General features: G+C 41.3%; 1 protein-coding gene across 1 annotated transcript in view; it reads right to left on the bottom strand.

The window, feature by feature from the left end:
* Nucleotides 1-327: 327 nt before the first annotated feature.
* The window catches only part of SUGCT (succinyl-CoA:glutarate-CoA transferase), a 347,492-nt gene continuing 322,202 nt past the window's right edge, over nucleotides 328-25,617 (bottom strand). Inside the window, exon 14 of the mRNA XM_074146556.1 lies at nucleotides 328-665. Coding sequence (XP_074002657.1) covers nucleotides 502-665 — 164 coding nt within the window. The 3' untranslated portion in view covers nucleotides 328-501. The remainder of the gene's footprint in view (nucleotides 666-25,617) is intronic.

Raw genomic sequence — 25,617 nt, 5'->3', positions numbered from 1 at the left:
TGTGATTTAAAAAAGAGATGAACAAAGAGTTAATGACTGATGATTCTGTTCAAAATGAATCAGATCAACCACCAATTTGTACATAATTGGTTTTCTACTAAAATAATGGTACAAGACAGCTTTCTGCAAGTGGAGAGTCCAGTATACAGATTTTTAAGGTTCTGCTTCTTTTCACTAACATTACGTCCTTCTGGGGACAAACGTTTAGGTAATTACTGTAATTATGATAAGAACTCCATTTCCCATATGAAGTACAGAAAATGAGTAGCCACACAGGACTGCATAATTACATTTACCCCCACCTCCCCCAAGAAAATCTTTCACTCAGACAGTATGAGATTGTTTATTTGATACATCAGTGTTAAAACCATACAAACACACATGGAAGAAAATTAGGAATTAAATTATGTCTTCTCTTTGAGTCCCATTAGGGGAGCTGAAGGGAGCAAAGAGAGGACAAAGTAATGTGAACTCAGTGTGAAGGAATGTAGCTAATGTTCCTTATCTGACCTCATGCTGAGCCACAGCACCAGCGCGGAGCAGCTCTTCTATGGCATCATCCTCGTAACCCAGCATGCCCTTCAGTATCTCCACTGTATGCTGTCCAACAAGCGGAGGTGGTCTGGGATGTGACACAGCAAATTCACTGTACCTGACACCTGGTCCTGTAAAAAAAAAAGCAGACAGGAGGAAAATTATTTTCAAAAGCTACTGCCCATATTTATATTTAAGTGTCTGTGTTAGTTTAAAGGAAAGTATCTAATTTTCACGGCAGTTTTACCACAGTCCTTATCACAGAAATGTTATATTTTGGAATTATAGATTAAAAATATTCCAGTTCAGAATAATGTACCATACCAATAAGCCAGTCTTAAGTAGTTCACCCAGATGCGGAATTGCTGAATATTTGTCCAACGCTGAGAAAGTCTTCCCCTTGTTCCCAGTGGTATGTACACTGGAGTGCTCCGAGTTGTACTGCATCATAGAATCATAGAATGGTTTGGGTTGGAAGGGACCTTAAAGATCATCGAGTTCCAACCCCCCTGCCCTGGGCAGGGACACCTCCCACCAGACCAGGTTGCTCAAAGCCCCATCCAGCCTGGCCTTAAACACTTCCAGGGATGGGGCAGCCACAACTTCCCTGGGCAGCCTGTTCCAGTGCTTCACCACCCTCACAGTAAAGAATTTCTTCCTAATATCTCATCTAAATCTCCCCTCTTCCAATTTAAAACCATTACCCCTGGTCCTGTCACTACATCTCCTGACAAAGAGTCCCTCTCCGGCTCTCCTGTAGGCTCCCTTCAGATATTGGAAGGCTGCTATGAGGTCTCCCCGGAGCCTTGTCTTCTCCAGGCTCTCTCAGCCTGTCTTCGTAGGGGAGGTTCTCCAGCTCTCTGATCATCAATTCATAGGTCTATGCCCAAACAATGCCAGCCCACACAATGGGAGGTGCTGCAAAAATCCCCACACTCTGTCTACAACAGGAGGCAGCACAACCATACGCCACAACGAAATGTCATGTGTAACACGCTGTTACTGGTGCCGGAGCAGCCCACCAGATGATGGGAAGCACCATCTCCAGTCAGCAACAGCTCGAGTACCTCCACAGTGTGCCCCATGATCTTGCAGTGATGTAGAACTGACATCGTGCACAGCAAAGATATTTCCAGTTTGTGTTATGTTTTCCATCAAAAAGATAGGTAGCGGCAGCCATAAGAAACTCAACAATGGTTTATTTACTCTGGCAAGAATAATTTCAAAGGTGGAAATCACTTGGGGAAGATGGCAACAATAAGAAGGCGTTTATGTCCATTGCAGGTCATCAGATCTCACTTCTTAGCAATCCTCTGTAGTGAGCTGAACAGAGATTCCAGTATAGTTCCTTACAGACCAGTAGCTATGCCATTACTGTCAGTCTCAGAGGACAGAATAAGCCACAAATTTACTCTGGGGTCACACTGAGGTACATGCTCGGTGTATGCATAGAATGACTAACTGTTTTATAGAGAAATAGATGAGAGTAATTTCCCAAATTGTCAGTTGAAAACTTTAGTACAAAAATTCAAGAACCTTTGATGCTTTGGACAATTGGCAAAAGAATTCCTCCATTCATATTTATGGTCTTTATTATAGCATCAAAAAGAATTTACAGTAAAAGTTACATGTACTTATGTCTTTGCCTATGACACTGCAGCTTTACTTAGAAACGCAAAGAAATACATAGGGCACCTTAAGAGGCAGAACCGTGTATGACTTCTTTCTGAAGGAGAAGGATGTCGACCAGCAAAGGAAATGAACCACAGCAAGGAGACATCCTATAAAGGCATGAATCGGAAGTTCACTACTTGAGTTACTACTTATTTGAGGAGAGATGCTGACAAAGGTCATGCAGCATGCCAAAATATGCCGTTTTTTCAACAGTCTTCATCAACTGTGATCAAATCATTAATACAGTAAAGGTATCCACCTCTAAGTGGAATAAAATAAGGTAAAGGAAAAAAACCAGCTTAGAAAAACAGTTTTTTTAGAAAAACATGTATGTTCCTGATGAATATGCTCCTGGAAGAGGGCAGGTATGGTTCCTGTGTTTAATACGGAAAGGAGGTTGAACTGGGAAATTACAGACCAAATTATTTAACTTCAAGTTCCATTGAATACTGTAGCAAATAATCACGCTGAAAGTACTCAGGAAATGAGAAATAGCCAGCATGTATCTGTTAAGAACCAATAGTGTATGCTTGATCTCTTGTCTTTCTACCAGAAGAAGGGCCAGAGGGGAGATACATCCCATCCAACTTTAGATGCCAATAGCCTAAATACAGATGTTTAGTTGCTTAGACTCCCTTTGGAGTTAATGCAGATGAAAAGACACATTTACAGTGTCGTTCTTCTAAGGCACTGGCAAATGACTAAACCTGGCCAGATGAACTGTGATCACCAATGTTTCTCCATAAAGGAGAGGGCAGACAAATACCTTAGATGCAGACCTCTACCACCCAGATGTCTAAAGTCAGGTGAGATGACCCTCCAACCAGCAGGATGCCACATCAAGATCTGACTTTCAGAAAGAAAATTCTCTGATATTTTTTCCATAAACTCACTAAAGAAACACGGTCTAGGTAAATCTGAAGCCAGGAGCAATACTGAGAGGGAAATCGTATTCAGAGAATTCCTACCTGGGATGAATTCCTACGAGAAGAATGCTTCAAGTGAGCTCCAGAAAAATCTGTTCAGGATGAAACATTAATCAGTACATTTTTTTTGGGCCCTTCGCACAGAAGAGACATTGAGGGGCTGGAGCGGGTCCAGAGAAGGGAAACGGAGCTGGTGAGGGGTCTGGAGAACAAGTCTTATGAGGAGAGGCTGAGGGAGCTGGGGGTGTTCAGCCTGGAGAAAAGGAGGCTGAGGGGAGACCTTCTCGCTCTCTACAACTCCCTGAAAGGAGGGTGTAGCCGGGGGGGTCGGTCTCTTCTCCCAACTCACAGGCGATGGGACAAGAGGAAATGGCCTCAAGTTGCGCCAGGGGAGGTTCAGATTGGAGATTAGGAAAAATGTTGACACTGAAAGGGTTCTTAAGCCTTGGAATGGGCTGCCCAGGGAAGTGGTTGAGGCACCATCCCTGGAGGTGTTTAAAAGATGGGTTGACATAGTGCTTAGTGACATGATTTAGTGATGGGTTTTGTCAATCACGTTGATGGTTGGACGTAAAGGTGCCTTCCGACCTAGACAATTCTATGATTCTATGATTTTTAGTGGGTTTGCTGATGGAACTCAGATCATACGTGTTCAGGTTTCTGAGGACTTCAAGCTAAAACTGACAGTGAAGCAGATTTCACAGTGACCTGGCTATGCTGGAGAAAAGGTCTGATAAAACAGGGTGAAATTCAATAATGTCAAGGGCAAGGAATCACATTCAATTTGATAAATACAGGGCAGGGGACAAATATCAAGGTAGGAATAGCTAGGGGTTATTCTAGATCACAAAGCGAAGATGAGTCAACAACTTGATGCTGTTGCGAAAAAGGCAAGTGTCATACAGAGATGTACAGACAAGAGAGAAGCCTGCAGGACACATGAAATAATCTTTTTGCTCTAGTTAAAGCTGGCAGGCACAGCTGGAGCAGTGTCTGGTGTGGGGCCCCCACTGCACAGCCATCTGGAACACCTGAAGAGGTTCTACAGGACAGCAACTGAAACGATCAGAGAAAACACGACAAACTGAACAAAGTGGAATTGCGGACCTAAAGCGAAGGGCTAGGGAAAAACATCTTCAAAACTGCCTTCAAAAAATGTGAAAAACAACCACCACCAGCAAAACTCCCAAACCCCCCAAAAATCCATGCAACCTTTCTGCAATCCTTTTTTACGTCCATGATGAATGAGAAATAATTTGTTTAAATTGCAACAAGGGAAACTGAAGTCAGGTACTAGAAAATAAACTTTTATAACGGTAAGGGTAACAAAATGCTGAGAAGCTGCAGAGTTCTTATCAATCAGGTCTTTAAGAATTATTCTAGCATAGCTGATCCTATGGCTGATCCCTGGGGCTTGCTGATGCATTAGATGATCTCTCACACTCCCTTTCACCCACTAATAATCATTAGAATAGAAAGCTAAGAAATAGCTCACATCAGGGATAACTTTTCTATTAGCTTATTCCTCTAATTCTAGTCACTTTGAACACAGTTCAATTTTTAGAGAAAATCTCAAGTGAGAGATTAGTACATTTTAAAGAGACAGGTGACATCACGAGGCAATATTTGTATTAATTCCTCTTCCTAGGACTGACTGAGGGCTGAACTGGCACCCGTGCAAGCCACAGGAATGATCTATCTGTGCCAACTGAAATGCTTCTGAAGATAATTTCAGAGCAAAAATGCCCCTTAGAGATTTATTAGTCTAGAAATTCAATGGAGCCACAAAACTATTAGGCAATTTCTATTAAAAAATATAATAGTATCTAGATACAAAGCAATCTTATTTCAGGTGTGTGTATCTGAGAACTCTTTACACCGAGAAATCAGCAAACCCTCAAAGGAACTAGTTGTTTAGTAGCTATACACTTTTCACTTGCTTGTGCAAAATTGTGCTAGGATAAAATTTGCGTATCTCAAACCCTGGGATTTTTTGCAGTGATATCAAAAGACACAGAATAAAACCTCTAATGAGAAAAAAACCAAAATTGACATTAAGTCTACAACAGGCATAGAATGCTTCACACTTCCCAAAGAAATCAATCTTACAAACTAGAGCACGCTAGAAAATTGCACAGCAATTATAAAACCAGTGTCTTCCTTGAGCTTTTATTGTTTGATGCATAATTCATCATGCCACTTTTCACTTTGATAGAGTTATAAAGTTATCTACATTCATTCAAAGGAGCTACTTGCTAATGATCCATCATTAGCGATTCTCTGTTCTTTCCTTGTGTAACTTCTACTTGGCTTCTGTCTCAATTAGGAGGGTGCAAAGCTTGCCAGTCAGGCTTCAGCAATCCCACGCTCCTACCGAACAACAACGCTCCCAGAGAGCAACCAGCAGAATGCTATGCAAATGCTAATTAAACACAACTGCCTTATGAGGAAACCATCCCTTGAGGCAGAGAGAGGTGAACTGCTTTAATTAAGGTCAGAAGCATTTGCATGTGGGTGAGTTACAGGGAGCCTTGCAGACGAAAACAGGCCTTTGCTGGGGTAGAAGCAGGGTGACCAGTTGGAGGAGGTAGGACGGCAGTCACCTGTGCGTCCTGGCTGTAAGGAGGACACTGGATTCAATCCAACCATGAAGTTAAAGGGTCATACATCAGGTGACACATACGGTCACCTGAAAAAAGCAATGAAAGAACCAGTGGTAGCTGTGATTTACCTTTGTCCTGTAAAAATTAAAAGGAGCCTGTTTCTCTTTTTGCTTTGATTATCATTGCCACTAAAACAAAAAGCTCTTTCACCCCATTTAAATTCTAGGCTAATCTTCTTTTATTATTGTTATCATTTTGACTTTGGAACATTGCTAAAATACATGCTGTGCACCCCACGTAACGTACAAGAGTTAATAGTGTAACAATAAATCAAAACTTCTGTCACGTGCAACCACAATGACAAATGTACCAAGATATCTTGAAGACTTTTTCAGTACTTGAACTCGACATCATCATAACAAATTCCATTTCTTTAGCGCCTACCTACCCTAGTATTGCTAGGGGTCAATCTGAGCTATTAGGTTAAGACACGCTAAACACATTAAAGCAAAAGACAAAAATGAGATAAAACCACTGAAACAGGTCCACGGGTAGGGCTCTGCAGGAAGGAAATGCTTTTGAACATTCACCCTGAGCAGGCGAAACAGGCGGCATCGGTCTTTGCGCTCTGTCACTGGGCATTGCTGAGACTTGGGGCTGCAGAAGCAAAGTCGCTTTTACCCCACAAGCAGCAGAAATTAAAGTTGGAGATCAATGATATTAAAGGGGCAAAGCACAGTATATACAAGTGGATGAAGGTAATAATCTTTGCTTTGTCCTGGCAAACAGCAGTCCTGCAGCACTGTGCAGCACTCACCGGGTAACACTTTTTCTACAGCACAGGTTAGAGCATATCGAAGCAATCTAACTCTCAGACTATGTAAAGGGAGTCAGGCCTGGGGACAGCCAAGCTTAGGGAAAAGTCATGATTATTTGTTATTATTCGAGCGGGACAAAGAAAAGAAAGGGGAAGTTTGAACTAATGTGTGGGTATGCGTTCTGCTTGCCAACATAACATCCACATTTTTGCAAAAAAAGAGCAATGGGAAACCCAACACCACTCATCAGTTAGTTCTACCCCAGCTCACAGTGTAGTTTATATTTGTGTAGGAATCACACGAGAACAAACCAAACACTTATGCCTCTTCCAATAACATGGTGTTGCCACATAACGGTTTCGCAATTCCAATGAAGTATCATCAACAGGCAACAGCGATGGCCCAGAGCCCATACATTTGCACCCAGGTCCCATATATGCTACAGGTCAAGTGTTTGGATCGTGCAATCGGCTGGTTACGAAACCGGCCTAAAGGAGGATCTGCAGGAAACAAGCAGTGACTTTTAAGGTGATGAAAAGGAAAACAACACAGAATAAGTCAGCAAGAGTGGTTCCATGGCAGCCACGGAGGACCTTTGGGCGCTAGAAGTGATGCGTGCAGGGTTATGTTACCAGGAGAGGACCAGGGAGACTTCATTTTGAGCCCCTGGTCTCTTCCCTTTGGTCCCAGCCATGACTTTGGTCAATCCATTATCCACAGCTGAGAAGATGGGGTGCCCAAGCACACAATACAACCCAGCTTGGCTACACTGCCTTTACACCAGGCTTCCTCCCCTTGATGAAACACAAAGTAGAAAAGTACACACAGACAAAATAACTCATTAAAAAGTCCTGCTAGTATGAGCAGTGAACGCAGTCTTCATGGAAATCTCCAGAATGAAGGATCCATTCCATCTTAACTGGGGAACTACCACATTTTCCTATTTCTTACCGCAGATCTGAAAGTTTGGGAGCTTGGGGGACTTTTCAGGAATCTATTTAATCACTGTGAAAAATCCTTTCCTTTTGCATTACATTAGCGCTGGTGAATTACCTTTTTAAGAACAACTTGTAATAGATTTCAAAAAAAGCAATTAAGGAGATAATATTCAACGACTTGCTCCTCCTTCCCTCATTGCAGCTTCCACTTCCTCCCCCACTTAGAGCACAGCCACACAAAGTGTTCACTTGGCATCCAGCACAGCTGAGAGGGTGGAAAACTTTGGCAGGATGAGTACAAATGAGTAACTGAGAGTGTGGAGGATGGACAAACTTTTTCAAATGGTAATAAAAAAAAAAAAAGTAAACCTGTTCTAGGTGCCATACAAACGCAGATATAAATAAATCAGTAAATATTAGTAGTAAACAGTAAAATCAGTAGGGCAGTAAATAGCAGCAGCACTAGAAATACCTACAAGCCATCTGTTTACCTTTTCTCATTTGGCCAATGCTGACTGCCATGGGAGAGTGATGAGGACCGTACGACGTCCCAAGACTCAAGAATGTAAAAGCGCAGCACTGTGAGGGCAACGAGTTGACAGGCAGAGCATAAACATAGTTTACGTGTGATAGCCATAGATGGGTGTCTAAAAATCAGGCCACTTTTAAACCCACACTTAGGCATTCAAAGCATCCATTACATAATTCTTAAAACCCTTTGCCAAGTACATTTATAAAAGTACTTTCTTACCTGAAGCTGCATATACAGAAATGCATTAAAAAACATTTTATGTCTTTCCTATCAGCCAACATCCTGTATATAATCAGTATAAATACCACTCAACATTTATATAACGCTTTGCATTTTCAAAGTGTCACCATACTAACTGTACCTAATTAATCTTGCTTGACTGCTGGAGAAAAGGAAATCATTTATCAGTCACTCTGGTTGCATATTTGAGAGTAATCCCACGTAATTACACCATTCGAATAACGCAATTTTGCGAGAGGACTCTTGGCACCAAAAAGCTTCAAGAAAGTCACAGTAAGGTGGTGTCTCCTGCTTCCCACGTGTATCGCCTCACAACACTGAAAATGTGGCCTAATTTTTTGTACATACTCACATGGTCCCTCTCCTTCCCAAAACCTCCAAAGACCTTAAGAGAAGATTCAAAGAAAGACAGGAAGGAAGATGACTACTAAGAATACCCAGAGGTAGCAATTTTAAAGATCCGTAAATTCCCTAGGTAATAATCTGCAGCTCCATTTCCTAAGGAAACAAATTTACGTGTCTGTGCTGTCTTTCTAATCATCCGTTTGTCTGCCTTGTTCCCGCCACACACAGTAACTTCTGAACCTGTCAATCTCGACAAAAGTTTAGGAATCCCAAGGAAAATTAAATTCTTACCAGCGTTGTGAAAATTGGCGACTGCTGAAGGACGGACACGCAAATTACTGCCCTGATGATGTTAAAAAAAAAAAAAAAAAAAAAAAAGCAGCAAAGAACTCAGCTGTTACATATTCTGTTATTCTGTTTGGCTGCAAACAGACACGGCAACGTGAGAGTCACCTAGCACATTCTGTCCTTCACCGGGAAGACAAGGCATAAAGGACATGAGGAAAGTTGAGGTTATCGTAAGGACTACATGTAGGGTTTATAAAGGATCTAAGTCTGAAGGAAAATGATATTTAGTTCCAGCCTTCACGGAACAACTTCTTCCAGGCATCTTCTCCACAGTACCGTAGAAGGTGTATTCAGTCTGTGCAAGCCCAAGGCAAGGAAGTTAGAGAGCGCTCGTTTAACATAAATTGCTATTGCAGGAAGGAGCTGAAGAACAAGATGGCAAAGAAGAGTAACTGGGAGAAGCCCCCACAAAACTCTAAAAGGAAAAACCCTACAGAGGCAAGCCTACACTGCTAAAAATCCAAGCTAAAAATGTAATTTGTACCAAGTCATAATCTAATCAATACAAAACTCGATATATAATCCCACCACAGGATGCGGGTTAACCACAGGATGTGTACCTAATGCAGAAATTATGGGCTGAAAGGCTTGTGCTATGCAGGAGGTCAGACCATATGATCGTAATGGTTATTTCTGGGCATAAAACACATGAATTTCTGCAAAACAGCAAAACTGTTTCCACACATCAGGGCTGGGGTTAAAACGACCTACCTGAACCTCCTCTGATACTTGGGAGTTCAAGCCACGTATTGTTTCAGGTAGACGTCTATACTGTAAACCCAAAGGCCTTAATTACTGTATCTTAAGGAGGGTAATTAGTGAGAAGCGTGCTCCTAGTATGGAAGAAGAAAAATCATAATGCTACCTGGAATGAGCCTCTTGCAAGGACAGAGAATCGCCTGGTTGCAACACGCTCACATGATCCTGGAAGCTGAATCATGCCCCCAGCTGTGCAGGAAGGCAAGAAGCTCCTCAGGGCCCTCCTACCGAGCCTGGTGAAAACTATTTCCAAGTCCCATGCCTTGTGGTTAGTGTGACCCTGCATGTTGGAATAAGACACGCCAGAAGCCAACCCAGAAAGTGTCTGCGTCTCCTCAGTACACCAATTTGTCCTTTCCTGTGTCCTGTCTCCAGCTATAGGTTAGATTCTTTGGCTCTTCAGAGACCTTAAAAGCAATCCTCTTGGCCAGCTGTGCATCATCAGAGTGGGAGCAGATGAGCTCTTCCTTACTCCTTAGGCAACCAGCTGAAGCCCAGATACCTGAAGTTGGTTCTAGTCTCTTAATTCAGGGATGCAAGGCAACGCACACTGAAGAACGTACACAGCCTGATCCTAAAAATGGGTATAATTTTCTAATTTCTTACTCGCTAAAGTGGCATTTTTTCAGGCAAGGAGGCTTTAAGCTTTTTCTAAATAACTGGCAAAAATAACTAAAAATTAAAAAAACTTTGGGCCTCCTTTTAACACAAATTTGAAAGAATATTCAAAACATTCTCCGGAGCAACTTTTGAAAATGCATTTATCGCTCCCAAACACCCTGACAAGGTTCACAAGTCAGATCTTCCAGCTCCTAAGGAACATTTTTCTGTGGCCTGTCTTTGAAGTCTTTGTCCAGTTATTTCTGTACCCTTCTGTAAGTGTGGGCATCAGAACAGGGCACAGATTACTGCAGAGAAGAAAATGCATTTTTCTACATCCCCTTTTTACACCTCCAAAGAGCAGACCAGCTCTTTTCAGTACACCTTGTAATGGGAATTTATGTTAAGATGATTATTTGTGATGGCTCCAATCACACTTCTCTAAGCCTCTTTTCGAAACCAGAGGTGTCTGTTCCACAGGTCCACCTGGCATTCCCCTCTGATGATGCTAAAACGTGCTGTGACAGCTCCTTTGGCAGCAACAGTTGGTAGCCAGAACAGAAAGCGAGCTGGATGGCAAATGGTTCAAGACAGCAGCAGTCTATCACATCGCTTTGCTTTACTTCCCTAACCTCACCACAACCCATCTGGATAGTAGTACAGATGATTTATTCATTTGTTTAGGATGATTAATGTCTTACGACATCCATCTTAGCCTGTTAAGAAAAAGAAACTGAGAAATGAAAACCTTTCCCAGTCCACCTGTAGCAGAACTATTTTCAATCACTTCTTAAAACTTCTACATTGACTAATTTTTCCTCAACAATCCCTCATTTTGTCCAAAGGATGAAGTCTCAAAAGGGGTGTACTATTATAAAAAGGCAAAGATCAGACGTTTAGTCAGATGTCAAGTCCTGTGTCTGTCATGTGCTATATGCGTATTGCCACGCACATTTATTCTACACAGTTTTAGACTGTTCCTCTGTGGCCACAATACACAGGCATAAAAACCTTCACATTTGGAAAATTCAACAGTCGGTCGATACTTTCTTGCCTGGTTAGTGACCCACACCGAGTAAGTATCTGCTGAGTGAGTATTAAAATAATGGAAAAAGCCATCAGCTGCAGCCCAGCCAAGGAAATTCTGGTGGTTGAAATTCTTCAGCACAGACGACAGCCAGGTAACTCTGTGTTTGAGCACCATGGAAATATTTGGAACTCGATTCTCAAGCAAGGCATCCGTGATTAAGTAGGGCTGAGCGCTACGCACAGCCTGATCATTCTTCCAAAAGCTCTCCCACTCCACCCTCCATTTACTTCTCCTGTCCCTTGTGCAGCCGAATGAGGCCAGTTCCAGTGCGCGGGGACTTTCCCTGGCAAAGGAAGATGGGAAGGGATTTGATACTTTGTTTTGGATTACTTGAAGAACTGCAAATTACATTTTTAGCTCTTTTTGGGTAAGGTGCCCAGACTCCTTGAGGCAGAGGCTACTAAAAATGCTGGCTGGGATTTGAAAAGCACTGTGCAATCTGGGACGACTCTGTTTTTGAGTGTCATACTTGAGACATCTTTAAAGAGGCCCAGTTTCCAGAAAAAGCCGAGGACATCTGAAAATCTTTCTCTTTCAGGATGTCTCAATTTGACTGTGCAGAGACATCTGGTATTCAAAGCAGACAAGAAGAGCGAATATCCCTTCATTAGGCAGGGGAAACTAAGACTCTAGACATACAAGTCCTTTTAGCAACCTCTTTTTTTCCTATTTAAAAGCAATCATCAGGTTAATCTTAAATTCTTTAATGGGAAACGGAGCGCTTAAATTGGAGTCGGGGAGTGGGACTAGAGAGAGGGCACACCGCAGATTAGGCTGGTTTTTTGGTTTTTTTTCTTCCCCCCCCGATTTATTAGTGACAATCTGATCGATTCCCTCTCGGTGTGAAGGACTGGGAACGGCTTTTTGGCTTTCCGCTGCCTGCTGCCAATGCCTGACACGGGATACTCGGCTCATCGAGTCGCGAGTATCTGAGCGGTACGGGGCAGGAGAAAGAGCCGTTTCAAACCCAGCAGCCGCCTTCGGCTGGGTTCTTGGCTGCGGGGGCACGCCGATGCGAGCGTGTGTATGTCAGTTAAGTATAGGCTGGTTCTGTATCTAAGCTCTTGTGGTTTCTTAACGCTTGCCAGCCTTTACTCCGTCGGAAGGGATTTCAGCGTTGCGTTCTACCCTACGATGGGCGAGAGAGTCAGAAATCATCCCTCCTCAGCCCACAAAGGCTAGAGTAGGATTAAGAAACAGAAATTTAAGAGTCGGACACACCCATGAAGAGGAATGAGGCACAAGGTTAGGAAGCCATCCAAAGCTCGGTTGCCTATTCCCTTACTAAACTAAACTGAAAAGTCTCTTTTTGCTCAAGAAGACAGCTGAAAAGCCGGGGAACAAAAATTAAAATCAGATTGAAACCAGCCATGCCTAAGCAATATCCCATCTTAAATGTACGCAGCTCAGTTTCATTAAAATATTTCCCCATTCTCTCTTTTTCCACCTCCTAATACTTTGGCTGTTTCCTTTAGCTCCCCTTTAAACTGCAAAGCAAAATGCTTTTACTGACATGGTTTGCAATTTTGAAGCCCTAATCTTAAGCAGCAGGTGCTTAGTTTTAACGGAATTTTTTCCATCCCTGAATGTCTGGGAGCATCAGTAGCACCTCCCTCCTACACAGCCCCTCAACCTTTGATCCTTTGCCATTTGTACTTGTGGGTTTTCATTTACTGTATTTCTCCTGCTTTCCGCAATCTGCTTTTTCACTGCAAACCCTTTGACTCTCCTCTCCTTTCTTTTACCTCATGCGATTGGCAAGGGCTGTCTCCTAAAAACCCTTATAAAATATGACGGGCCTTGCTGCCTCTGGCCTCGCTCTCTCTGGCCCCATTTTCAGCAGCGCTGTGTCTACTTTACGCTGTACTGGCAATTTAAAAGGGCCTTAGAATGGTTTTAAGTATTTGCATCACAAGAACAATTATATTTTAATTGCCAGAGGTCCTAGGGCTTGTCTGCACAAAAAAAAACTGGAACTAAAATAACAGTTGGTTTTACTTCATACAATTAGTTATTTTGGAGCAAGTCTGTGTGTGGGCACTTTTGTTCCATACTAACAGTTTTTGTTTTCATTTAATTTTAGCTTTTTGGTTAATCTGATTTTAGTTAATTTTCTCTTATAATTTCCTATTATGAGTTAATGTAAATGATTTTGTACAGGCATAATCTCAAGCAAAATCCAAGGGAAAAGCATCCATGCTCAGTCTGCAGTGACATATCTAAAAGCATGGATTAAAAGTAGCTGAGGCAACTCCCGTTTGCAGAAAAAACAGGATTCACATCCTGACATTGTAACTAGAGGTGCTGTAGTAAGTGAACGCCTGCTCTTCCTTGGTGCTGGTACATTGCTCCTGAACACAGTATAATTTAACAAAGTTGTTTCTTATATCCAAGACTGCATCTCCCTACTTTGTGCTTTAGTTAGTCTTCCAAGTGTATTTGCATTTGGCTATTAAAGAATAGTTTCTTTTTACCTTCATTTGCTTTTCTGTTGCTTATCAGATACACGTGCATATCGGTCTACAGCTCTCTGCCCAAAAAGCAAGAGCTGCAGAAAAGACCATATCCTTATTCGCTAATAACTTGACACGAATTTGACTGAAAACTCTGCCTTTTAAAACATGAATCCACATTGCGCAGCAGTGAAGCACGAGGGCTCGCATAGCTTTCTCATAACTAAATTTTAATTGAGTTTTCCATTCTTAACAAGGCAACCCAATTCCAGAAAGTCATACCAGCCACTTCTTTAATCCACAAAGCTCAGAGGCTGTCTTCTGCACTGACAGCATGCAAAAATGTTTAATGCTAACACAAATACCTTTCATAGATTATTCTGATTCTCAGGCTGATTTCTAAGCCAGCTGTTCTCTGCCTGATTCAATGTGCAGATTTCATTTTAAAACACAGAATATTCCCTGGTTACCTGCCATATAACTAGATCTTACAGGTGTAGGGCATGTTTGTAATGCTTGTTCATCCACTTGCAGGAAAAAAAATCATAAAATAAAATACTTTGTGTAGCTTTCCTGGATTCTAATGTTTTCTCCCCGACTTTCAGATACTGTATCAACTGAAGAATGCCAGGAATTACTTCATGCTTTATATATGTACCTGTTACAGATTATATTCATTAATTTCAAAGCCAGCTGCTATTTTCGCTTAAAGTAATCCTTGATGGTACACTTTTTAAATATTTTTATATATATAAAAAAAACCCTCCTTGCTATGACATACAAACACTTAAAATTACCTTGACTATAGATCTATTATTGCTTTGTTCTTTTTCATGTAAGTAGGGTAACTAGCTTACTGCTCCTCCTGGGGCTTATTCTCTGTATAGCCATTTTGACACACAAATAACACCAAATACAAAAGAAAACCAGTAAAATATAAGAAACTCATCAGGAGAAAGTAATAATCATTTAATAGTAAGGTCAACCACAGTACAGACTGCAGAGCTGGGAATCCAAACAGTTGGATTTGGCTCCTTGCTCTATCACCAATCAACTCTGCGATCACAGGGAAATCACGTTCCCTTGCCATATCCTTGTATTTCCTGTAGAGTTTTGTTAGCCTTGCCTATTTAGATTACAAAATGTTAGGGGCTGGAGTCGTCTCTTACTATTTGTTTATACAGTGTCTGACACAATGGGCTCCACTTTGTATTGGAATGAAATACAAATAATAATTTTCTGATATCCTGTCTCCCAGAGCTGCTTCAGAGGAGTATGAACCACTGTCCCAAGTTATATCTGATAAATTGTGCATTTCTCTGTTGTGGGAGAGTTTTCTTTCTAATCCGAAATCCATCTGTCTTGCTGTGCTGCAAGTGATAGTTTCTGGGCAGAGAGCATACTAATTGCAGGATTAAACTCTTAGCTAACTCTTGGGTGGAAACTGTTTCCCATAATGTGGTAGAAAACACATGTTGGTTTCTGCCTGCAGATCCTTGAACATCACAGCCCTGATCTTGAGTGGGATATTTAGGTTCTCTATTGAAGTATGTCTCTGCAATATAATTCAATTAAAATTAAATAATAACTAGCTATCAAAAAGTATTATTGAGATTTTAGTGGCTCCAGTACTGCTTAGCCTGGTTTAGTTGCTCTTTGAAGGCAGAGACAATTGTGCTGACTGTAATGAATTCTGCACCTTCTCCAAATAAGTAGCCCACAAACTTAGGGCTGAAAAATGAACTATCGTTTTGGGTAAGTGTCTTAGGATCATTTTAATTTTAATTCTACAAACACACAGCGATTTGAAACTTTCAAAATCAACAAGTACATCTTTCAATATAACATTTCGCTACAATCTCACTCATTTCTGTGGATGTGCATGTTATTTATTATTCACTGAGGTAAATGACTGACATCATTGATGTGACGCAGACCCCACCGGCAAGCTGCAAGAAACAGCTGGCCCCCAACATCTTCTCTTCCCATGGGTACACAGAGGGGGCAGATACCAGACTGCCGGACAGAAATGCGGAGGAAATCTTTCAGAAATTATTCTGCTTATATCTCATCTTCGTAGGGTTCTCCGGTCAAAAGCCATCTTGGTAACAAAATACTAAACTTCCCAGATGGTTAAAATGTACTGAAAATGCTGGGGACAACCACAGTTTTCAAGAAAAGCTAGATTGTTAGACCAAGTTACTTTTTTTAATCTATTTTTTATGGTTGTGGCTGCAGTGCAATCATGACACATCACAGGCAGTACCACCCAATCAAGAGTTCTCCACTATATTTGCAATATTTGAACCAAATCCCTGTGCCGGAAAGCAATAGTAGACCTAAGAGCAAAGTTAGCTGGGTGAAGGGGGCGTACAGAACAGGGTGAGATATGCAGTGGGCTGGGACAATAGATGCTTTTTATGCTAAGGAGTTCAGAAAAACAGATTTTTGTTTCGGAAAACACAATTCTTCTAGAGCATGAGATTAGGGGTTCTAGAGCAGAAGCTAAGGATTCCACAACCTTACCTTCTGCTCCCACCACCTTCTAACTCCTCTCAGCCCTTACCCTAAGGCAGCCTGACCAATCTCCTGTTACCGCAGCGAGGTCTGCCTTTCCAACCAAGCTATTTCCATGTTTCTCTGCTTGGCACTGCTCTTTGTTCTCCTCTGCCAACTACCCACACCTTGGCCAAACCATCACCCTTTCACAGAGCCTATAAAAGCTAACATAAAAGCAGAAAAACACCCATAGTGGCTCAGTACACTAGACTGCTCTTTGACAATGGTCAAAAGTAGATTCGAACCCAAGTAGATGAGAATTCGACAAGAACACCCAGTATTTCCCCACAATACTTTCCCAGCTCCTAACAATTCACCATCTAGCTCCAGTATCCCACCCTCCTCTTATGCATACTCCCCTGTTCTTCCCGGATCCCTCTCCCTAGTCTCCCATTAACCACCGCCTACTCTAACATCCTGAGGATAATCACCACAAGGAACTTAATACACCAAGAGATAATAGATCCCATGTGGCTCAATTACTCATCAACCTTCAGTGCTCTTTCTTGTTCCCAAAGCCCACAACTCTCCACGGCACTTTCCATTGAACCCTAAACCCTGCTCTCCCTCACTCCTTCTCCAAAACCTTGTACTGACCTTAAATATTGAATACTCTGAATGCTTGATATTCTTCTCTATTCATGTTTTTCCAGATCCTTCATTAATCAGTGTACTCCCTCATCTATTTCTCACATAAGCTGACCAGTTCCACATTGTACAGTGAGAGCAATGCTCAAGACGGAGAGAAAGATTAGCAAGCGCTTCTGACTAAATAGGATATATTTGCTGAATTCTTCCTCTGGATTTGTTAGATCTCTGCAGCTGGGATTTATCCTTAATGATAAGCCAAGTAACCCCACTTTGCAGCATGCACTGCAAACCAACATATTTCAAACAGGTGTGAGAAAATTCACCAAAGCACTAATGACTCCTAGAAGTGCCAGCAGAACCTGAATTCATGCTGAAAGATGTAATGCCAATTTAATACATAGAGCAAATCTTTGTAATTTCTGTGTCTGGGTTATCCAGTCTTCTTAGAGGCCAACCACAAACAAAACTAACACCGGATTCATATAAAGAAATCAAAGAGGGTGGACTTATTTAATTTTACATTATTTAGAACTTTCAGTAGAGCTACGTCATTTATGTAGATGCAACAGCAATCTTAGAGTACTGCAGGCTTCTGTATTGGATATGAGAAACAGCCTTTCTCATCAAAGAAATCCAAATTATGGGGTCTTGGTAGGAAACACATGACCATGGCATCTTTATTTATTCTCCTAGGTCAACCAACAGGAGCGGACTCTCTTGCTAACAGCCTAGATACTCAGCATCTTAAGTATGGCACTATGGCAGGTGAGCATGTGCTTCCCCTGCACCTCTATTCCCAACCAGCTTTGACTCATAATGCGACTGGAGAGAAATAAGGCCACGGTTTTCACAAATGACTGAGTAGGAAGTCAGGATGCTTTTACTTTTGGACCTGAGCTGCTTGTGGTAGCCCTAATTTAAAGAACGTGCGCTCTCTGAAGTTCAGCCTTTAATGCATCTTCAGCTGGGTAACCAAAATCAAAACCCAAGTCACTGATCAGCTTTGAAAAGTTCATCTTAATTAGTATTTTTGTGCTGTAGCTGTCTTCTTTTGTAAAGCCTTCTGAATCCTTTTGAAAATGTTACAAAATGTCAGTCCAAATTCTATTAAAATAATTATGTCCTCCTTGGTTTATTAACATAGCATACATGGAGAACACACATCTGCTTTATATGGTGTGCTTTCCGTGACATGTGGAAACTGCCGTTGAAATCAATGGCAAATGACAGCACGCAAATAATCCTTACATCTGTGTACAAGCAAACCCACAAGTTTCACAGAAGCTGCTCACATTGGATGTTTTTAGAGTGAGAAAGACAGAAAGGAAAATCACATTATTTCTTATTAGCTATAATTAAAGCCGTGGATGATTTCCTTATTCCCATTCATGCTAAGGTATATTTTACAACTTGAACAGTTTTTAACAGGATTCATATCCCAGTTTTTCAATTAAACTTTGACTCTCGCTATCCAACACATTTAATTAAAAGACCATAAATAGTGCTACTTTCAAATAAAAGATTTAGAACCAGATTCAACAAACATTTAATCTTTTAAGCACAGTGTAAAATCAATGTAAAGGATTGCAAAAAGTATTTAGGAACCAATGTATTTTGTTCCATCTGGACTACCTTTTAAGATCTTCTGAGCATTTTAGAAATAAGGCCCCATTCTGAGAGGCCACAAACTGATAACCTAGGGAAGGCAAGCCACTGATCACTTAAAATTCTTTCTTTTCTATTTCTGGATAAAAATCACAATGAAGATACACAAATAATGTGCTATCTTCCTTACAAGCCAGCACCAAGTTAAAAATATCCTTTCAGGGAGAAACTACAGTTACAGGAAAGCTCTTAAGAAAGGAAGGAAAAAGAAGGGGGAAAGGAGAGGGCAACAGTGAATGTGAGAAAATAAAGGAAGAAAATGCTATTAAGCTTTTAGAAAAACTGCTTATGTTCATACACATCTGAATCTTGATCCAGATATGTCAAAATCAAGAGTAATAACAGTACCGTGATCGTGTGGAAAAGTTCTTTGACTGCACTATAGCACTGTAGCATAGGAATGGGAATACATTGAAATCAGCCTTTTTTCAAGATTTGGAAATTTTAAATTAAGTGATAGAAACAGAGGAGGTCTGAGGTTCATTAGAAGACTGAGCTGCAAGGTGTGATATTTCCCTTAAGTGCTAATCAAATACTGTCTGTGATATAGTAACAATGGTCTTTACAATTGTTAAAGAAGGGGAAAAAAAGGGAAGAAAAACTCTACAGAATTGTAACACACTGTTGCATAAGAATGAGTACCTGTAAAAAACAGTGTTTCTGATGTGACGAATTCACTATCAGTTCTTAGTCTTGCACTTTCAGTTTAACTGTGAGCATTTTGCATCCATTAGTGGTATAAATTTCAAGCAGTCTGGAGAAGAAATAAATTCCATACCAGAACATCTAGATTTCTGTTTCAACCACTTACATGTGGATAAGCATCCTATTTATACATACAGATATACTTATATAGATTCATATGTACTTGCCTTCATTCAATAAGATGTTAACAAGATTTACATACTTACATAGCACACACACAGGCACTTCTATTAATAAGGCTGTGAGGCTTTCAGATGCTTACTGTCCACATGGATGATATAATTAACAAAAGCAGGCACGTGGTTTTGGGTTGCTTCCTTCCAACAAAAGCCTGACCCTTTTGAAGTGACTTTTTTGACAGTACAAATCTGATGGGGAACAAACATTGGAAACAAGGCCATAAAATTCTAGCACTTTCACTAACTTGCTATACAGCTTCACATAAAGTAGTTACTCTGTGTGGTCGTGATCCAGCAAACCATTTCAACATGTGCTTAAATGACCCAGTCTCCTCAGCTGTAATATAGAATCATAGAATCATCTAGGTTGGAAGGGACCTTCAAGATCATCTAGTCCAACCATCAATCTAACTCTGACAAAAAAAGAAAACAAACCAAAACAAAATCATGTCCCCCAGCACTATGTCAACGCGGCTTTTAAATCCCTCCAGGGATGGTGCCTCAACCACCTCCCTGGGCAGCCCATTCCAAGGCTTAAGAACCCTTTCAGTGTCAACATTTTTCCTAATCTCCAATCTGAACCTCCCCTGGCGCAACCTGAGGCCATTTCCTCTTGTCCCATCGCCTGGGACTTGGGAGAAGAGACCGACCCCCCCCGGCTACACCCTCCTTTCAGGGAGTTGGAGAGAGCGAGAAGGTCTCCCCTCAGCCTCCTTTTCTCCAGGCTGAACACCCCCAGCTCCCTCAGCCTCTCCTCATGAGACTTCTTCTCCAGACCCCTCACCAGCTCCGTTGCCCTTCTCTGGACCCGCTCCAGCCCCTCAATGTCTTTTTTGTGGTGAGGGGCCCAAAACTGGACACAGCCCTCGAGGTGGGGCCTCCCCAGTGCCCAGTACAGGGGGACCATTACCTCCCGAGTCCTACTCACCACGCTGTTCCTGATACAGGCCAGGATGCTGTTGGCCACCTGGGCACACTGCTGGCTCATGCTCAGCTGACCCTTATCGTGATAAGGGTATTTGCTGACTTAACTCTTAGGATATTGTGAAGACCTAAGTACCACTTGCAGGGAGCACTGAAGTTGTAGAGCAGCAGCCACCCTGTTGTAACCACTACAACTATTAAACTTTCCTCAGAACAACGACAATTACTTTTTCTACGATGCATGCCAATATGCCTGGCACTTACTGGGCACGTTCCCTTGATGGGCACGTATCCCCCTGAGTCCTAATCTCCTTACACGCAATCACAATCAGGAACCTGGACAGGCACGGCACCGTCTTCTTCCCACTGATACATCCTCTTTTCTTTCCAAAAGAAACTAGGGCAGGAGAGAGCAAGGGACAATGAGAGTCCAGATCACAAAAAGCGGGGACGTTTGGCCAGCTGGATCCGTGAGCTGTGAAGTTCCCTGGGTTGCAGAGAAAAGACTCATGGAGACCAGACATAAAGAGCAGGGGAAGAGGCAGTGAGAGACCAGAGCCTGGAACATGTCGTTGCCCCTCTGCAATGAAGAAAGGATGGCCCAGTGATGAGTTGGGTCTCAAGGACTGCAGCACATGAAACTCATTTACTGTGACCTTAGGGAAATTGTTCTTTGTCTCCGTGAAACATGAATAATAGTTCTTAAGCGGTTCTCAAGATGTTAAGATTTATGATTTTATCTGTTGTTTTGATGCAATGGTAATAGACCCATTGAAGTATCTTGGGCAAATAGGAGCTGTAGTTTCCAATTAAATTTATGCAAAAAATGTGAACGTTGGTATAAACCAAAAACTTACTTTGTGATTTCGTATGAGTTAAAGTAATTACTACTTGAGACAAAAATGAAAATAGCCTGCTACGATTACTAAGGGTGTACTGCGATACCAGCACGGACACTTGACTTGCTTCCTTATTTAAAAGAAAGAGAAAAGCAAGGCCACTTTTTCAGCTTCTATGACTTGGCCCATTAACCTTCTCCTGTAGAGACACGCTTCTAAGAGAAAATGGGACTTTATTACCCATACCCACTGAAAGTGCCGAAATATTTAGAGACAAGTGAAAGTGCTCTCTCTGTGATGCAGGTACCTACTCAGGTGCCTGCCTACTAGAGCAAAAGAGTCCTTGAAGAGATTTTATACAAGTAGCCTCCAACTGCTTTCAGATGGATATGACTTAAGAACTTCAAGAAAAGGCTTTTAGCAATTCAGATCTTAATGCCAGTATTTTTTTCTGTCAGACATGATGGAATCTGTCTTGAGGTGAAAACCAGATCATGTTTATAAATGGTCTAATCATCATGTTTCAGTTAACACCTTTTTTAGCTCAATTCACTGTCCTTGTCTCAGTTTGCTCTCAACAGACAGATGATAGATGCTGAAAAGGATCAAATATTTTAAAGGCTTTCAAAGGACACCTTATACAAAGGTTGAGATACTGAAAGTAGAGAAAATGAACCTTCATTTTAGCAGAGAGTGTGCCTTTAAGGCACTAATAACAAATGCTAAAACACCAACAGGAAACTTCTCCAAACCTGTTATGATTAGCTGTTCTAATTCTGTATACTGCCCCGAGGAATATGAACACCCATTGAAACCAAGGATCTTCCTTTGCACAAGGAGACATAAAACATAATCCCATCGACTTTAAGGCAAGTAACTTCCAAGGGATTTGCTACAGCGATTTATTTGCAACAGGTTTGCTGCAATAATAACTTTTCACTGCAAGTACACAATGTCTGTCTTTCGCAAAATACTTCCACTTCATTTTCTATCGGAGGGCCACCAATCCTTCGTGCCAGGATTTCATAAAATTAATAAATCTACTTCCATAATCCTTGCTGCTTTTACTGACAAATGTAATAAACTACAGGATGCAAAACTCTGGAAGCCTACTGGGATTTATTTTCCCTTTTTTTTTCTTGACAAGCTTTACAGAGTAGCACTTCTGAGACATGCTCATGTGCTGTAAACCTAATCCTTAGCAATTTCCTCTTTTCTCAAATAACCCAAATATTTTATGAATAGTGAAGGATTTCCTTTATCAGACAACACTTGTTGTTTTTTTTTTTGCATGCAAGCTGTTCTCAAGGAAATACACTTTGAAGCAATTGGATGTTCTTTGGTTGACGTTCTCCTACACTCCTACGGAAAAATGTAAAAATTGACTAAAAAAAAGGTGTCCTGCAGTTTAAAAGCAGTACAAGCAGTGAGAGAACTAAGGCCAAACCTGTTGGGACTTGAGACCAAGGGAGTCTTGTTTTTTTCTAACTAACCCCACCACAGCAAGCATTTCAGCGTTACTTTTTATGCCCATTTCTGTAACAGATTTGCTTTTCTACTGCAGCAAATCAGAGAAGGATTGATTTTTCAGAGTTGATTAGCCAGTGAGGTCACATAAGCTTCCGATATTTTCTGTTCTTAGTCCTCTTCTCCCCAAAATGTGGGTGATGTGTCCACCGTTCCACCTGTAATAGAAGGTTTTACCATATTCATAGAACAACCACGCTTATGTGCCTGTCTTCAGCCAGGCTTGCATCTCTGCCTCTCTTCTCTAAATTGACCCCATGCTTTGGCTGCTGCAGTTTTAGTTGGTGAGTGCGGTAGTGCACATACATACACACGCCTACAGTGATACCAAGTACCCCTGTGGAAATAATTCCTCAATGCAAAGTTTACTATAGCATCGATCCATCTGCTAAAAATTCTGATTTTTGCTGCAGAAAGAGTAGGGCGACTGGAATGCAGGTCCTAATTAAAAAGCCAGCACACCGGTTCCTATCGCCTTCCTGCTTCCCCATACGATGGCCGCAATCGCAACTCTACCTCATCCTTCTGCTGCCGAGAGACACCCTTGATTTGCCTGGGAAGCTGGGAATAGGGCAATGTAAGCACAACTACTCCATTATTTCTTGTTTATTCTAAAAGGACCAATAAAGGGATAAACACAAATCTTGGCTGAAATAACTGTGAGGAAAAATGATGGAGGATTTTTTTTTTGACATTTGGTTACCTACAGGAAGTCTTAAGATAGACTAAAACTCACTCTTCAGCAAGAAGAAAAACTGCTCAAAATTTCCTTAAACTGACAAGCAACATTTAAGAAATTATTCAAATTGAAACATTTTTCATTTTGCTACACATCCAGCTCCAAAGCAAATATTACAGGAGCACTGAAAATCTCAAGAAAATGCCCCATGAGGCATGGAAAACAATTAGCGGGCAAAAAGGGAGAAATATTCAGCACACCCCTCACCCTAGAAGTCCAAGCCAATTACAGTAGAAATAGTCAGTGATTCAGCACAAAGGTTCCTTGGCAGACTAGTGAGGAAAAGGCAAAACTCCAGCTGGGTCACTCAGAGAAAAAAAATGCAATAGTGCATCATAAGGGCAGGATTTGAGTTTGCAGCCCTTAAAAAGGGGGACACTTAATTCAGTTCATTTCATTCCTAAAAGGACCTTCTTCGTTTATATTTGCTTCTCAAAAACATGAACCTAAAGTTTCCGTTCAAAGTGGTTTGTTATCACAGGGTTACACAGTTCTGCAGCCATCAAGGGTCTCTCCCATAGCTTAACTCAAAGACTGATGCATTTCTGGAGGGGTGGACTCTGGTAATTCTGGGAGGACAGAATGCAAACCAAAATTTCACCATCAGGGATCCTGTCATGGGTTTTCCTAAAATAAAAAGTGAAGTCAAAGAGAGGAGCTTCAGGTAATTGCTCTGGGTAGCATGTTGAAGGAGTCTTTAACTTAACTAAAGGAAGAAATAATCAGAAAAGGAAGCTTGCGTTTGTTTGTTGGTTGGGTTTTTGGGGGGGGTATGGGGTGGGTGGGGTAGGAGTGAGGTGGGGAGGTCCCCTTCTTTTTTCTGCCAGGGGAGCCAAAACTTTGGTTGTTGTCAGAGACAAGGCAGGATGAGACACAGACCTTCTATCTGCCCCAGGCTGATGACTCTTCAGCTCCTGAGTATGCATGAACCCTTCTTAAAATGATTCTGGGGAGAACTAGAGATTAGAAAACAGATAATGGAGAAGAAAAAAACGAGGAAGGAGCAACGAAAAGTGGAGAGAGGACAGAGCTATGGAGGCAAAAAAAGGAGTTGAATGGTAGAGTGGAACCTATTAATAGAGATAGCAGGAGGAGCAGAGGAGTGTTTGATGTTAAAAGTGATGAAAAGGTAACTGAGATGCTTATCAATGAGATTCAGAAGAAACGCTGCTAGAGCAAGAAGATGGCAGATACGAAGCAGTCACCACTTGCAGCTGAGGAAGTTCATCTGATCACAAGAATCTTTCATAATGTGCTCGGCCAACTGTGGCTGACTCCGTGCTCTCAGTTCGGAACAGGGGTGAAATAACCGAGCTAAGCGACAGTGTGGTAGGAGCCAACAGCTGATTTGACAGAAGACAGCAAAAAGGAAAAAAAAAAAAAGCTAATTTGAATGGATTGTGTCTGAAAAAAGTCACCTGCACGGGCTTGAGCTTCACTGATGGACAGCATGATAAAGAAAAGGAAAGCAACTTCAAGATAGATTCTCAACTTCCTCTGCAATCAAAAAGTCTCGTCCAAGAAGAACAGCTTTTAGCAATGAATTTCTCTTAAAGATAAAGCTGCAGACAGTAAAAAATATATCCTTTAGGAATATTTAAAAAGCATATGTATGTATGATCTTATTTGCCTAAAAAGAAAAAGATGAAGTTAAAATAAAAGCTTTTTCTGTCGTGTTTTTTTTTTTTAAAAAAAAGCCTCCATGTCTTCTAACCCTTTTCATCATAACAGAACCACAACACACCACAATACAAATACTGTTCATCCAAAACTATTGTCCTGACAGTGATACCAGTGGTGCTAGAAGTGTGAGGTTCATAAATTTTACTGTACAGCTGGAAGAGTATGTGCATGTGTTACTGTTCCACAGCACTCATATAAAACATTTAGAAAATAATCATTTTAAGGTGATACTGTCAATTTTTAAATAACGCTAGATCTTTTTTTTTTTTTTTTTCCCATAGTAGTGTTTCAGATAACACCTGGCAATACCATAATTGAAAGAGAACAAGGGATTTATTCCCTCCTG

The sequence above is a fragment of the Numenius arquata genome, chromosome 4 (genome assembly GCF_964106895.1).
Source record: "Numenius arquata chromosome 4, bNumArq3.hap1.1, whole genome shotgun sequence".
NCBI classification, from domain to species: Eukaryota; Metazoa; Chordata; class Aves; order Charadriiformes; family Scolopacidae; genus Numenius; species Numenius arquata.
This window is presented reverse-complemented; position numbering and strand designations above follow the sequence as displayed.